The sequence below is a fragment of the Phycodurus eques genome, chromosome 3 (genome assembly GCF_024500275.1).
Source record: "Phycodurus eques isolate BA_2022a chromosome 3, UOR_Pequ_1.1, whole genome shotgun sequence".
In the NCBI taxonomy this organism is placed as follows: Eukaryota; Metazoa; Chordata; class Actinopteri; order Syngnathiformes; family Syngnathidae; genus Phycodurus; species Phycodurus eques.
Window position 1 is genome coordinate 30,173,041 of NC_084527.1, and position 15,056 is coordinate 30,188,096.

Here is a 15,056-nt window from a genome sequence, read left to right on the forward strand (position 1 = left end):
AACTGCCTAATTTACTTGGCAAAAATATCAATAAAGATGCAGACGGGTGAAAGTCACAATAGTAATATTGAAAAGAAGTTGTGACATAAGTTGGACCTATCCATTGACTCGCCCTGTTTGGCATGTTTCTGGAAAATGATGTGCACGAAAGGCTCGGTCTGTCATTCAGCTGGGCTGTGTCAAACCGTGCACTTGTTTCGATCGTCCCCTTCATTCAGCTCATGGCATCATCCTGTCCGCTGTTCCAATCGCTCACCGTTGTTGGCCACAAACGAAGTGTTGGACGTGTTTGGAAATACAATGGAGCCCGAACCATCACCAGGACGTGTTGTGGAGAGAGGGGCATTTGTATCTAATTGGCCACTCATAATCACATGCCAGCTGCTGACTCATGGAGATTGGATTGTATCGTGTCCCCTTGATGAAGGTCACTATTATTATCATCATATATAAAAAAAAAAAAAAAACACACCTTTATTCTGCACCTTTATTCTTATTCTTTATGTTGTGGAGTCACCTTTTGCTTCCATTTTACAAGATAAATTGTCCAACTCAGAGAAAATAAAGTGGCTGCTACGTACTTGAGATGATTTGTGACTGAATGGGCTCCACTTAATTCCTGAGAACGAAAAGGGTGCGACGAGATAATGCACTTGCGTTGCAAGGTGCTAATGGCGCTTGTGCTAGGCCGCGAAGAAACTAAACCCCTTTAAAAAAGGTTTGCAAATATTAATTCAGTCCAAATTTTTTCTCCCCTGTACTGTTACAAATTGGTATTGTATTTGATATCGGAAGGGCTGATTGATCACCTTTACAATGACTATTTCTGCATTTGGTCCCAGGTGGCCATTTTGCAATCCTGCTCCATTGCCCATTGGTGAGTCATGGGAGAGAGAATGATATGCTTACAACAACTGCAACACCAAAACTGTAAAATGCCGATGGCCTCACATCTGCATGAATAATGCCGGAAGCAAAATAGAAAATAAATAATTGTATGGTGACATTTGGGACATCCTGGATATTTAAGCAGGGGTGCAGCCACTGTCAGGTTGTCAGGCAACTGTAGGCTGTCCTTTTATGAACATCTGGACCACGTTCATAATTGCACTCTTGACTACCACCATTCAAATGCTCAAAATGTGTTGAATTTAAAAAGAAGCACTTTAATGTACTATTTTTAGTATTTGTTTTACTTGCATAAACAGGCACGGGCACAACCATTTTTGAGGGCAGGTGCTCAAGCCAAAAAAAGGCCCCCCATCGCCCAAGTTATTCATACAATTCAGCGAAAAACAGTAGTAAATGAAATATGGATCATGTATTTATTTATGTTAACGCAATCAACACAGTCAATGATACAATTATTGACAAAGGCTTTTCCTGACATTTGCGTAGTCACATCTTACAACACAAGCCATGGTCCACAGAGAGCTTTCACAACATCAGAGAGGTCTCATTGTTCAAAAGTGTTAGTCAGTAGAAGGATACCAAAAAAAAAAACCATCAATGTCATATCACATCATATGTACAATTCTCCAAGGACTTAAAAGAAGACACTGAAAATTCAAAACACTTTGGGTGAAATTGGTGACACAAAGGGTAATTTTTGTATTTATTTTTAATTTTGATGAATGAAGAACAAATGGGCGGCAGCAAAAAGGGCAGGTTCTTTAGCACCACTGGGGTCTATGTGTGCACTTGCCTGTGTTTAAATCCAGGTTTTTGCAGCTTTGAGGATTAAATTGATCAGGAAAGCACTTGAAAATTGTTGAAACTTGACCGCGTAAGGACGACAAGTTATGAACCCTGCATTGGGCAAACTTCCAAAATCAAATCTACAACATCTGAGTTTTGTTGTTTTTATTCATCTTTCAAGCACATAATACTGAAGGACCACAATACGGCCACGGCTACCCAAACCCAGCACACATTGAAAGCTTTGCCGAGATTCTGAAAGTGTATCATTGAATTTATGGCAATTGCATCATTTTTTACACCTCCAAAATGTATTTGAAATACAGGTAGTTGTGAATAAAGTGACTTTAACAGCTGTAATTCAAGAGGCTTCACAATAATGCTCCAAAGTATTTGGTATATACATAATAAAAAATAACAAATGTATGGAAGATGGATAGATGGATAATAATAATCATAATAATATTTATTTATTTTTCCTCAAAATTTAAACGGATTTTACAAAGTCCTACGTACATGCATTGCGTGTACTATTGCCTCACAATCAAAGAAGCATGCAAATAAAATAAGCACGTCATGAGCAAGTGCCACGTGTCGCTTTAAGATGCAGCCTGCTTGTGACAAGTGTGGTCTTTCTCTTTGTATGTTCTGCCCTTGTTTTCCGCAAACGCTGCGTATATACTGTATTTCCGCTCATTTTCCGTGACTCTGCTCGTCTCTGGTGAGTATGGTATTTTATAGCCCAGTTATGGCTATCACTCATAACAGCTGGGAAGTGGACACATAGGAGAGCCATAAAAACAAATGGATTATCATGAAATGGAATTGACCTTGTCCTTGCAATACACATACCCATTTCCACCTTCATACATTGTGTTAAGGCCTGTGTAGAATTTCAGTGCAGTTAGTTCTTGTCAGTGTAGATCTGGTGATACCCTCAGAAAAAGGTATGAATTTGACACTTCTGTGTATTATTGTGGTTGTAGATGTCAAACTGCAATGCATCATGCTAAGAGGTGTTTCTAATATTTTGGAATGTCTTTCTCAAATATTCGGTGTGCGTTTCCCCCTGGATGGGATTTTCCGAGGGAACGTTCTACTCAAACCAATCAAAATCAAAGACTGAAGGCTGGATCATTCACAGTCCATATCCAAAGTTCATTTTGTTGTTTTCTCACTGCTGTCAGCAACTTCGCTGAATTCTATTTCAAGTTGCAGATGGACTCAAGTTTGAATGAAGGTCTGCCAAACGATGCAAATAAGCAGTCCTCCAAAAAGGTTGACATTCACCCTTAACTGGAATATAATGAATATAATATAATGGAATATAATATAATAATATAATGCTTCACGGAAATGTTCATTTATCTCACCTTATTACTCTTTTTTTTTTGGCTGCATGTGGATAATGTCGTCCACATTATTAAATGCATTATTACTAGATACCATTTAATATCCATCTATTAATTTTTATATAACAGTTGTCCTCGGGATTTTGGGCCACCCACCTGCACAACCCTGCTGATGTGCGCGACGGAGGACGAGGACATTACCTTATTAAACCAGTACATGTGCCGTGGTTTAATAGCACTTATATCGAAAGTCTGTGTGTGTGTGTGTGTGTGTGTGTGTGTGTTTTTTTAGACAATAAATAGTGACGATAGATTAGATACATTTGAGTAGGCTTGTTTTTTTTAAATCAATCACTGTAATGTTACCTGGCTGAAGGAAAGCTGCCACATGAGGTAAGTGCGTGGAGATTCAGTTCCACCTATATGCACGGTTTAGTCAGCTCAGTGTTGTATTCATTGCATCAGTCACCTTTGAAAGAGTTTGGGAAGATGACATAATACAGACATTTGCTTTTGTTGTACAGTGGTGGCGTTGTGTGGCTGTGGTGGACTTTGCCCGGCACGGCTGGCTAGCGCCGTGTCTGTACCATTTTAATCAATGACACCGTGATAAATTTGTATTTTGTTTTTAAAAGCAAATTTAATTAGCCATTGAACATAAATTTGGAGTATTGTTGCGTTGACATGAGTGCGCAATGAGATATAATAGCAATATAAAGTGCAATGCCAACTTGAACAAAGCAAGTTTGGAAACAAGCAATATGTTTTTTTTCCTTTTTCATCTCCTAAAAAGTTGTCATTTTGGAGGTGGGGTGAGTCCACTCAACCCACGCAAGCAAGGGGAGAACAAATGTCCCAGCTAAGGGTTTAACCCAAAATTTCTTGAATGTGAGACAGACATGCTAATCACTAGGGTCAAATTTCTGATTTATAGAGCTTGATTTACTGTTGTGTTTTGCACTCTCACTGACTCACGTGTTTTATACATGCCTCAGGCAGTAGCAAACATGCTGTGTGTGTATTTTAACTGTAGTTGCATGTACACCACTATCTTATGAGGCTCAAGGCACTAGTTCTTATAATGGCTCATCATTTTTCTGTGAGAATAAACACATATTTGAGTGTGAGTGGATATGCTCGGTAATAGCAAATGGAAAGTGGTAAGATACGAGTGCCACACGGAAACAGAAGAAAACAGATGGATGCTTAAATATTCATACAGTCGATTTGTTATTATGCTTGCCGACTGGTCACACACGCTGGAGCAGAAGAAGAGAGTGAAAGTAAAGCGGTGGAGGACGGGAACGGAAAAGAACTGAGAGAAGGTGAAATCTTGTGATGGGGTGCAGAGTGACTCGTGTGTTTCTTGTGCGCACTTCCGCAGAAGCGAGGAATGCGGCTGGATTTATAACTACGACTGTGTGAAAGGCAGTTGAGTTGTAGACACACTTAGAGATTGATCATAGGAACGGCACTCCATGTTAAACCGAGAACCGCTTGTACTGTACAGTCGGACCTGGACTTAGTTACGAACGCACCATTTTAGAGTTTGTGATATTTTTTGTTTGCTTTGTTTTGTTTTGTTTTGTGTTACACGATGGAAACAAAAGGAGTGCCACACTGACCAGTGCACTTTCAGCCTATAATTTAACAGTGACAGCAATGTCATTATTTTTTTTTTTACAGTATATTAAAGTATTATGGTGTTGGTCATTTAGTTTAACTGTACAGGGATATTACAGTATTTCGAATTAAAGTCAATTATCGTAATTTAACAGTGAATGTTACACATTTATTTTAACGGTATATTACTGTATTTTGGATTATTGCACACAATAGTGGGATAACTGTGGACTATGGTGAATTTTACAGTATGTGCCAGTATGTTCCTGCTTCTTCACAAAGTAATAAAAGAAGCAGAAGAATCCTCTTTTGTTGCCGTGAATACTCATGCACACACACACACACACACACACACAAGAAACCGTTGTTATCCACTGTCAATTTAGCGCTATTGATTACAAAATGTGGTTTACTACTCGTGTAAAATGACTAATTTAACTGTTAATTTACCTGCAAGGGATGACAGCCTCTCGCCCAGAGTCACCTGAGATAGGCGCCTGCACACCCGCGACCAAACTGAAGATAAGCGGCACAGAAAATGGATGGACGGGTGAGATGACAATGTAACAGTACACTATTTTACAATTATTACAACATACTTTACAGTTATACTGTTGCAAATTCACCTTAAACTAACGGCAATTTGTGACAGTGTGTGAGACATGTGACTTACTTACCAGTACACTTCATGAAACCAGTTAATTTCTTTAAATTCTCATTTGTAATGTTTTATATTTACGTTTTACAATATAGTGTTATTTTTCTTTATTAGTTTCAAAGGGGAAAATTGATTTAATATACAAGTGAATTGATTCAGGGGCTTGGTCAAGTAAGCATTGTATTTACCATCCTCTTGAGCCCCCGGCCACGCCAGACCTGCGTACACGCGTGGAGGCGGTGGGCGTGTTGCTCTTCCATATATGGGCACGGCTTCCTTCCGGAGCTGAGCATCACGTTCTCCTTTCCCACGTTGCAGCTCAGCAGCCGCAGCGCACTCCGACTATACGCTCCTTCATGAGGTCAAATATGAAAACTCAGAATTGTGACTTATTAGTTTATTAGATGATTTTCATCTTTTTTTTTCTTCCCCTCCCCCCCTTGGTTAATTTCTTTGTGGAATGGTCCGCGCTGTCTCCCCGGGTCGTGTCCACTTCAGCATGGGAACTGCGGCGTCCAGAAGGAAGAATCTGAGGAGTGATGCGATATCTTCCGTGGCCGCAAAAGTTCGGTGAGTACAATCGTGGGTCCATGCGCATGATAAGTAAATAAACTTAAAAATAAAATAATAGGATTATAAAGATGTACAATATTTGACCTAAAGCAGGACATTGTTTGAGTGCTTGGATTGATGCTTGAAATAATACGTGTTAGTGAGTACTTTTTAAAAAAAAAATCTTTTTTATCTTTTCTTGTGTGGAATTATTGGACTGCCAGTTTATCTTATTTCATCTATTAAACATACTGTAAAGGGCAAGTAACATAACTGTCAAAACTTGAATGGGCGGTGGGGGTGGTGGGGGGGGGGAGCACAAAGAAAGTACCTTTAATTGACAGAAGTATGTAATATAATATTTAAATTACAAACTACATTCAGTCCAACAGAGGCAGTCACGTTTGTTGATAAGCTATATCAGTAATCATTTACATGCCTACTAAAATTGTCTTTTTTTTTTTTTTTTTTTTTTAAATCAAGTATCAGATTAGGACTTTTGTACATTTTACAGGGGCAAGTCACTATAGTGCAGTAACTTTTGCCATCCCATAGGAAAGAGATGTAACCCAAGTACATGGATGAGAGAGGGAAGGCAGTTATCTTGACAAACACTACATATATTTCAGTTGTTTCTATATTATGTAAATTGTAACATGCGAGAGTTTGTTTTTCTTTCCTGCCAAAGGCAATAAGCTTCAGTTGGTCTCAGTGGACGTGCGCTAATTGCAATGTATGTAAGGTTTATGTGTATGCTCAGTTTAATAGCTGTCTGTAAAGCTGTGTGTTCGTTAACTCAAGGAGCCGCTGATCCGACTTGTGGTATTCATTTGAATTGAATTCATTGTCATCCTCTCGGCAGCATGGTCAAACAAATGCACTCAAAGGAAAAAAACACACTTTTCACTTACTGCCTCTGTCTACAATATAGTTTTCCAATACTTAACAATTACAAACATCGCATGTGGACTCCGGCCATCAGTTACAAATTGTCGTCAAGAAGTGTAATAGCAGCAAGAGTGCTTTCTTTGAATCCTGCAGCAAGTGTCTCCATCAATGTTTCTGGAGGATACAAATGTATTATGTATAATGTGAATGGCATTAGAAAAGCTCACGTCTCTATGAATTTGAACCGCATAATACTGGATGTTTTTTTTTCATTTATTTATAAAATGTGGGATCGCTATTCATTTCACTGTGCTATACTTTTATGATTTTTTTGTTTTTGTTTTGTGAGAACATGGTCGGTAGGTTCCTCTTCCCCTAGCGCACATTTTATACTTTACAAATACTGGGAAGTACATTTAAAATATACATAGCAGAACGGTTACAAGTTTTAAAACTTTGCTTGCCCACTCAAGTTATCTATGCACGTTGCATGACAGTGGAATGGCAGCAAAAATAAATTAGATATGTTTTCATACACCTTATGTTGTTTTACCTGCCGGGAAAAGAAAAAAAAACTTTTTTTCCCCCCCCAAGTCGAAAGTTATTTTGCAAAGGACAAAACATCAAAAACATTTGCTCCCCTTTGTGTTGCCGCAAAAGGCATCTAAAGAAAAATAAATGTTGTTATTTACACGCATACGTTAGTTTTACAAATCTTAACGCATGCGCATACAAATTGTGCGCAATGAAGTAATTTGTGCGGCGACGTAAGAATATGTCGTCACACGACACAAAAATGCATACTCAGTTACCACTGCACTTACTGTGTCTTATAGGTGCTTTCCATGCAATTATTTACTGTAATTGCAATTTTTAATTGTGATTAGCATAGATTAGTGCTAGATCACGTTCTAACTTTTTATGTAGAAATTTGGGATATGTCGCCGCCAGAGGAATGGATCTCCATTGTAAATTGAGAACCCTCTGCACTTGCATTTGGGGTCAAATACTCGTAATCGCGAAAGGAAAAAGGTAATGACCATGCATTAGGAAACTGGCTGATTTGCATGAAATTGTCTACTTTGCATATTGTTTCATCGTAATGCTAATAATAGCCTGATTCACTGAAAGGATTATGTGAAGAATGGAGGTGAAGGTTAAAAAGGTTCACGTGTGTATTACTTATGGATTTTTGTCCGGGTCATCATGCACATAATATCTTAAGCTTATATGGAACTTGGTGAAACAAGAGTTTTATTTAAATGAATGCTTTTGACAAGACATTATGTTTTGTATTTCAAGAATTGTTTAAGGTACAAAACCAAGGTGATGCAGTGCCTTTGTTGTCACCGGAACCTCTTAGATTGATTTACACTACGAGGCTCAAGTGACACAGTTATGCTTTTTGCCAATATAGATCATGTCAGCATAAAGAGAAGAAAATCTGAATCAGGCCTATTTCCGATAAGAACGGATATCAGTTGATTGCAAATTCACTTGACTGATTGGATATACGCTGCAAATGCGACCTTGATGCTGCTCAAGGTCATCTAGCCAAACACGAAAAGCACAGTAAAAAAAAAAAAAAGAACACGCACACAAACACACACAATGGCAGCAAAAGCATAAACTATTAAATATACAGGTATATGGTATATTAGGGGCGTATACCTCATCAAATAGGGAAATATTTGCAGACAACAGCCAATGGAGTAAAGCTGAGGTATTTTGTGTACAAATAATACAGCGATAGCTGATATAGATTACTTGAAAATAAATGTAAATTGACAAAATGTTTAAATATTGGAGTCAAATTGTGAGGTTTCTTGAAGATGGGTATGATATGCTCACGGGAGTGGGTGTGGGTGAGCGAACGGGCAGCTGAGTTGTGGATATAATGAAGTTTATTGAGACGTTTGGTGTTTGAGCTATAGAGGACGATGTTACAGGAGTCGAGTCTGGATGTAATGAGAGCATGCATCAGTTTGAGCTGGGGAGAAGGATAGTGATGGGCTGAGACGGGCAATGTTCTTGAGGTGAAAGAAAGGTGTTTTGGGGATGTTGTTGATGTCACTCTGAAAGGTTAGAGGTTAAGTTGGTGTCGACGATTACACGAAGGGTTCAGATTTCCACTATCTGATTTCAGTGAGCAGATGGTTAGTGTGGAGTGGGTTGATGAGGTGATGGATTTGGTGACCGATGATGTTTCGGGGGTGTAAAGAATGAACAGGAGAGGACCAAGAACCAAACCCTGAGGGACACTTTGGGACAGAGGAGCAGGAGATGCAGAGCAATTGGTGATGTGGATACATTTTTGTTTGTTGGAGATGGTTGAGTCCAGGTTTTTTGAGAATGGGGGTGCATGCATCCAGTTTTAGTGTGGTGGGGAAAGAATGGAGTGAGGAGTTAATGATGTTGAGGATGAGTGGGGTGACAACTGGAAGACAGCCTTTGATAGATGGGATAAGGTTCCGTGCGCAGGAGGGGGTTTTCACGTTGGACGTGAGTTTGGAGAGGTCTGTGGAGGTCTCTGTCTCCATCGTGCTGGCACAGCAATTCCGGGAGATCTCTGATGTTTATTTTATACACGAGATGGTGTCAATTCACTTGCATGTGTCCGCAGACACACACCCATGGGACTCAGTTGCTCGATGCGGGGCCGTTCCCTAATTTCTATAAACAACTATTATGACCTTGCAAACGTCTTGGGCTGTTCTGTCACTTGCACTCAGATATTAAGAATGTACACTTCCACCACACTCCAGTCGGGCCCACCAGCCTTGTCCTTCTCTTTTCCCCTCCTGTCCTGTCCTATATTGTCCTGTTCTTCCCTCACAGGGTGTAGCACTACTGTCCCATATAATACTTGACTCCAACGTGACATTGTAGTACTTATATAGTGCTTTTATTTGTTTTGTTTTTCTTACAGTACTGTCCTTCCTTATTTTCATCTCTGTCCTCTCCCTTTTCTTTTCTGTCTCTCTCCTCTCAAACTTCTGTCAAAATGAAAAAAGTGTCACATGGAAGGTGTTTCCTTGGGTGCATGAACAAGCGAGAACTGCCATTTCAGAGCCTTCAAGAATCTGAATACGAATAATTTGCTTTCTTATGAACAATTGTAAGAAAACACAAATGTAATGGAGAATAATACCTACAGTAAATTATCTATACAAGATAATAATATCTAGGAATAGCTCAGTGAAGTGATACTAAACAATGTTTATTGTGGAGTATGTCTACAACAAAATGGGACTGTATTGTGCTTGTTTCAAGCCCCTTTATAGCTCCTCATACCTTGTCCATTCATATACAGTACAATTATATGAGGTACCATTGCTCATTCATTTCTCCCACCAGTAGACTATTCAGCTGTACTGTATATTTACTTGTCCCTCTCCACAATCATGTGGGGGAGTAATCACACTGTGGTCCTCATTTGAGAATCTCCCATGCACACAATATCACCCACTTTGTGGATCATTTCTCCTTCTGAAACCTCTCTCCTTGTTAAATACCCGTTCTCCGCTTATCTTATTTTCCCATCATCATCCCACTCTGTGCTTACTTTCTATTTTGGTCTTGTAGACGCTTGTCGCCGTATTTCTTGTGCTCCCTACCCCCCCCCCCCCGTTAATGTCACATGGTTGAAAACATGCAGTAGAAAAAAAAAAAAAAAAAAAAAAAAAAAGCACACGGCACGGCTGCTGATAGTGCAGCTGCACTAAGCCATAGCTACTGTAGATGAGGCACAGTCGGACACTAATATGTTTACAATAGTTCCAAACTGTTATGTATGCATCTCACCAAGGACTGAAAAGGAAGGGAAATACACAACCATGTCATTTAATTGCACGGTTTGAGTGATAACAATAAGCTTTTGGTTCAAACGGAGTTTACTACTCTATCCTTCATGACCCAATTTATGTAATACAATTTCACTGACAAAACCAAAGTAATTATTCTAAGATGAATTATTATCTAATTTATTTTCAATGTACAACTAACCACTAAGCATTTGGACAAGCTGCAAACAAAATTACTTAATTATGTACAGAAACACTTTGACAAGCATACGGGTCATTTTCTTATAATTTGATCAATAACGGTAAAGAGACATACAAAAATAAAATAAAATAATAATAATTGAAATTCAGCATTTTCTTTTTAATGCCATTTTGGTTTTATATGGGTAAATGTCTCCCATGATGCAACAGCCACGCTTGAAGTCTATTTTCAAAAAAGTTATTGATGATTTAAAAATGTCAGTATTCATAGTAAAGCCAATCCTTTTCGACAGAGCAAATGGTGGCGGCGCATTGAAATACACTTCTTTTTATAATTGCAAAGACAAAAGTGTATAATGGCTCAGACAGCTTTATAGAAATCATGTCAGTCGCACAATTTAAGTGTTGCTCTTCAAACTCTGCGGAGGCAAGTGCATAAATGATCCTAACTAATCATTAAACTCAGTCACTGATGGTGTCGTGGTACACTCGCCTGACTTTGGTGCAGGCAGTGTGGGTTCAGTTCCCACTCAGTGACGATGTGAATGTGAGTGCGAATGGTTGTCCGTGTCTATATGTGCCCTGCGACTGACTGGTGACCAGTTCAGGGTGTAGTCCGCCTTTCGCCTGAAGTCAGCTGGGCTAGGCTCCAGTGTCCTGTGACCCTAACCAGGATAAGCGGTGTTGAAAATGGATGGATGGATGGATAATCATTAAACTCTTGTCTTTTTACATTTGGTGTAATGTAATGTAGAGTAATAATGGTACAGACTGGCTGGAACCAGCAAAAGGCGGACTACACCCTGAACTGGTTGCAGGACACACACAGACAAAAAAAAAAAAGGAACTCTGAAGACGCTAAGATGCATTTGTGTTAGTTTTCATGGAAAAGGCAATAGTACACAATCCTATATAGCCTATATATCCAAAAATGTCATTAGAATCTTCATAAAACATATTGCAAATCATGAATTGGACACCTATCGGTAAAAACGTTTTGGGATTAAAAGTTAGAAAAATATTAATTTCGGATATATTTTCCTGAAAAACAATTATGACATTTCCATGGATAACAACTGCCAATAAATACTCATATCGGTAAAATTAATAGATTTTCAAATGGAAATTCAGTGCACCGTCTTTCCCGTTATTGAACAAATTATATGACCAATAACTTCTTAAAGTCAATTGGATTTGGTATATATTTTTGTGTATTTGCTATGCTTCTATTTTATCATGTCTTTTTTTAGATTCAGTTTACTTTCAACACGTAAAACTGTCTGGCAAGTACAGTGACATTGTCTTCTTGACAAGATAAACCCATGATGTTCAGTACACTCATTACATGCTGACTTTGAACATCACATTGCTTTGTCATTCATGAACTGGGCTGTGAGCATGTTGACATCACTCTCTTCCCAGTGTACCATATGGATTTTTTATAAGAAGTGCACTGAGTCATGAAGATAGATTAAGGATGATTGCATTTTCGTCCTCGTGTCCTACCTCCCTCTCCCCTCGATTCATCCGAAGCAGGGAGGGGAGTCTGCACGGGAAATGCTGCCACTGCACGTGCAGCCTCATATTTAATTACTTAGAGTGTCATAGTGAGAGAGGGATATAGGCTACAGCATCAACACAGCTATTCCATTTGAGTGAAGCCTCAGGAGATTCATGTTTGTGTACTTGCAGACAGCCTGCTGTACAGTATACTTTTAACCTATTTATTTTTATGGGTGATGCTCAATACAACTATGGAAGACTCAATCTATTGGCATTAGATCAGTCCGACAAATCGAACGATATTCTACAGATGTATGTGGCCTTTACCATATGTAGCATGTGTCCTTGACTGTCAGCACTGTAGCTATGTCAAATGGATAATCTAGAAATTTTTTTTAGATAAAATAAAGTGATCGCTAATTGCTCTGAAATGAAATTTTATTTCAAAATATATAGTGCATCACTTGATGAACAACAAGGGGGCAAATATACATTACAGTATGCACAATTTGATTAAATTCCTGTAAAATATATGTTTGGTCAATAAAACAAAGGCAACCTTCTTTATAGTGGTGTATCTTCGGAGGTGGGTCGTAATGCGTTACATTTACTCAAGTAACATTTTCCATTAAGTGTACTTGTCAGAGTACTTTAAATGGACCATACTTTTTACTTTTACTTGAGTATTTATGTGATCGAAGAATCGATACTTTTACTCAGTTACAATGATCGACATGCCGTTCGCTACTTTTATTTATTAATTATTGCGTGTGCGCGTCTATTTTTTGGGACTCCGTCTTCGACTTCCACATAGGGCGCACGTTGCGCCAATCAAAAGGGTTCACTAATGTCATTTGACTCCAATTCACCAATTAGACGACACAAAGCAGGCACATGACCACATACGTAACCTTCGCGAGCCAATCAAAATGACTAATTTTGGGAGGGAAAAACAGCCGCGCGAGTGTGTTTATTTTACAGATTCCAAAAAACAACAACTCTATCATTTATTCACTCATTTCCCAAAGCACTTATCCTCACTAGGGTCGCGGGCGTACTGGAGCCTATCCCAGCAATCTTCGGGCGAGAGCTAAGCAGCACCCAACTGTGAAATATGTCATTATACACACAGGGGCCCTGAATGTCAATCAGGGCCCCTGCTGAGGTTTTTATTAGTGGACCTCTCCCACGATTTGGAGATGAACGATTCTCAAGACTCAGTAAATTAAATAAGTGGCTCAAAGAAGTGTGTACTGCACTTTCCGTGAGTTTCATTGACAATTTCAGCATTTTTTGGGAGCGCAGACATCTTTACAAGGCAGATGGTTTCTGTCTAAATAACAAGGGGTTAAGTTATTGGCTGCCAACATTTTTTACTGTGTACGTCATTCAGCGGCCCAAAAAGAAAACACTGGCCTTGGTGACACGGCTGAAGGACAAAAAGATGCAGTTGTTCCCAAACAATCGGAGGAACAGGAGCGAAGGCGACACGAGGCACAGACGGATTCATCATGGTCATCCAAACAATCGGAGGAGCGAATGACAAATTAGATGAGCCAGCACGTTGAATCTCCCACACCCCTCCCTGCCCCATTGGAGCTCACTCTCTACTCGCCTAAATTCTCTGCTAGGTGTGACGGACAGGATGAAGGCGATTGTCAATATTGGACTCCAACGCACACCACGCCAAGATCTTCCTCCCATCCTTCCTCACCTAAAACCACCGTCCACTAATATGCGAAGGGCCCCTCCTCCACCCATGAAGAACCTTATCTGCGAATCTGACTGATATCTGCGGGGTCTTTTCCAGAATAAGTCACACCCCTGTGAAGATCAGGCATTTTTGATCCCTATAATTACAAGGGACAGAAAGTTGCTCAAAGAAATATGGCACAAAAATGTTTTAACTACAAACTTAGTGATGATAAACTGTGACTCTGTCAAACCATTGTCTCCAGTTATCTCTGCGAGACTAGGTCTTTTCAACGTCAGGTCACTGGGTAATAAATCAATGTTGATTAATGACATTTTTGTTCATTTGTTTCCTGAAATGTAGAAGTGTTTCATATTTTGTTATATTGTTTTGCACTTCCACGCCGCTGTATTTAACACAACCATTAGTATGAGAAATAAATTAAAGACAAATAGCTTTAAAATAGACTTCGAAATACACAAAATGTTTTAGTTATTCTGCAGAGTATGTTAGTCATGCTCTGTTCCTTCCAACATGAGGGCTTTCAAAAGTGAATATGTGAATTTATTTCCTGCTTTTATTGTTGAAACTTTAAGTATCACAGTTCCCTGTGTGGTTTGTCAGCTAAGCAGCTCAACTGCGTTGCAGCTTGCAAAGCTGTGTGCCAAGCCTCTGTTCACTTTATAAGAATTGCGATACTATGGTAAGAGGGGGCAGAAGTGATTAGGGATCAAGGGTTAGGAAATAGTCTCAAACAGATCCTCTCTGGTGGTGTGATTTTAGTTGATACCCTCTGTCTATGAAGAGGCCTCACTAAAAATGGAAACCTAGGTTATGGCAGCTGCACAGCTAATTTTATGTGCTCTACTCTTTGTTTCTTAACAGGGCAGCCAGAGCATTTGGAGAATACTTGTCCAATACAAATTCAGAGAACCGCAACAGAGCAGGTAGGTGAGGTCATGAGAACTTTTGATTTAGTTGACAAATTAAATGAGGTCGATTTCAATTTTGGACACTGTACACCTTAGTTGTTGGTCTATAAAAACATATAATTTGTACAACTTTTAACGAATTGAATGTTAAAA

General features: G+C 39.2%; 1 protein-coding gene across 1 annotated transcript in view; it reads left to right on the top strand.

Annotated features, from left to right (window-relative positions):
* The first annotated feature begins 5,670 nt into the window (after positions 1-5,670).
* nsmfb (NMDA receptor synaptonuclear signaling and neuronal migration factor b) overlaps positions 5,671-15,056 on the top strand; it is a 36,783-nt gene continuing 27,397 nt past the window's right edge. Inside the window, exons 1-2 of the mRNA XM_061671074.1 lie at positions 5,671-5,901; positions 14,857-14,918. Of these exons, the coding sequence (XP_061527058.1) occupies positions 5,792-5,901; positions 14,857-14,918 (172 nt within the window). The 5' untranslated portion in view covers positions 5,671-5,791. The remainder of the gene's footprint in view (positions 5,902-14,856; positions 14,919-15,056) is intronic.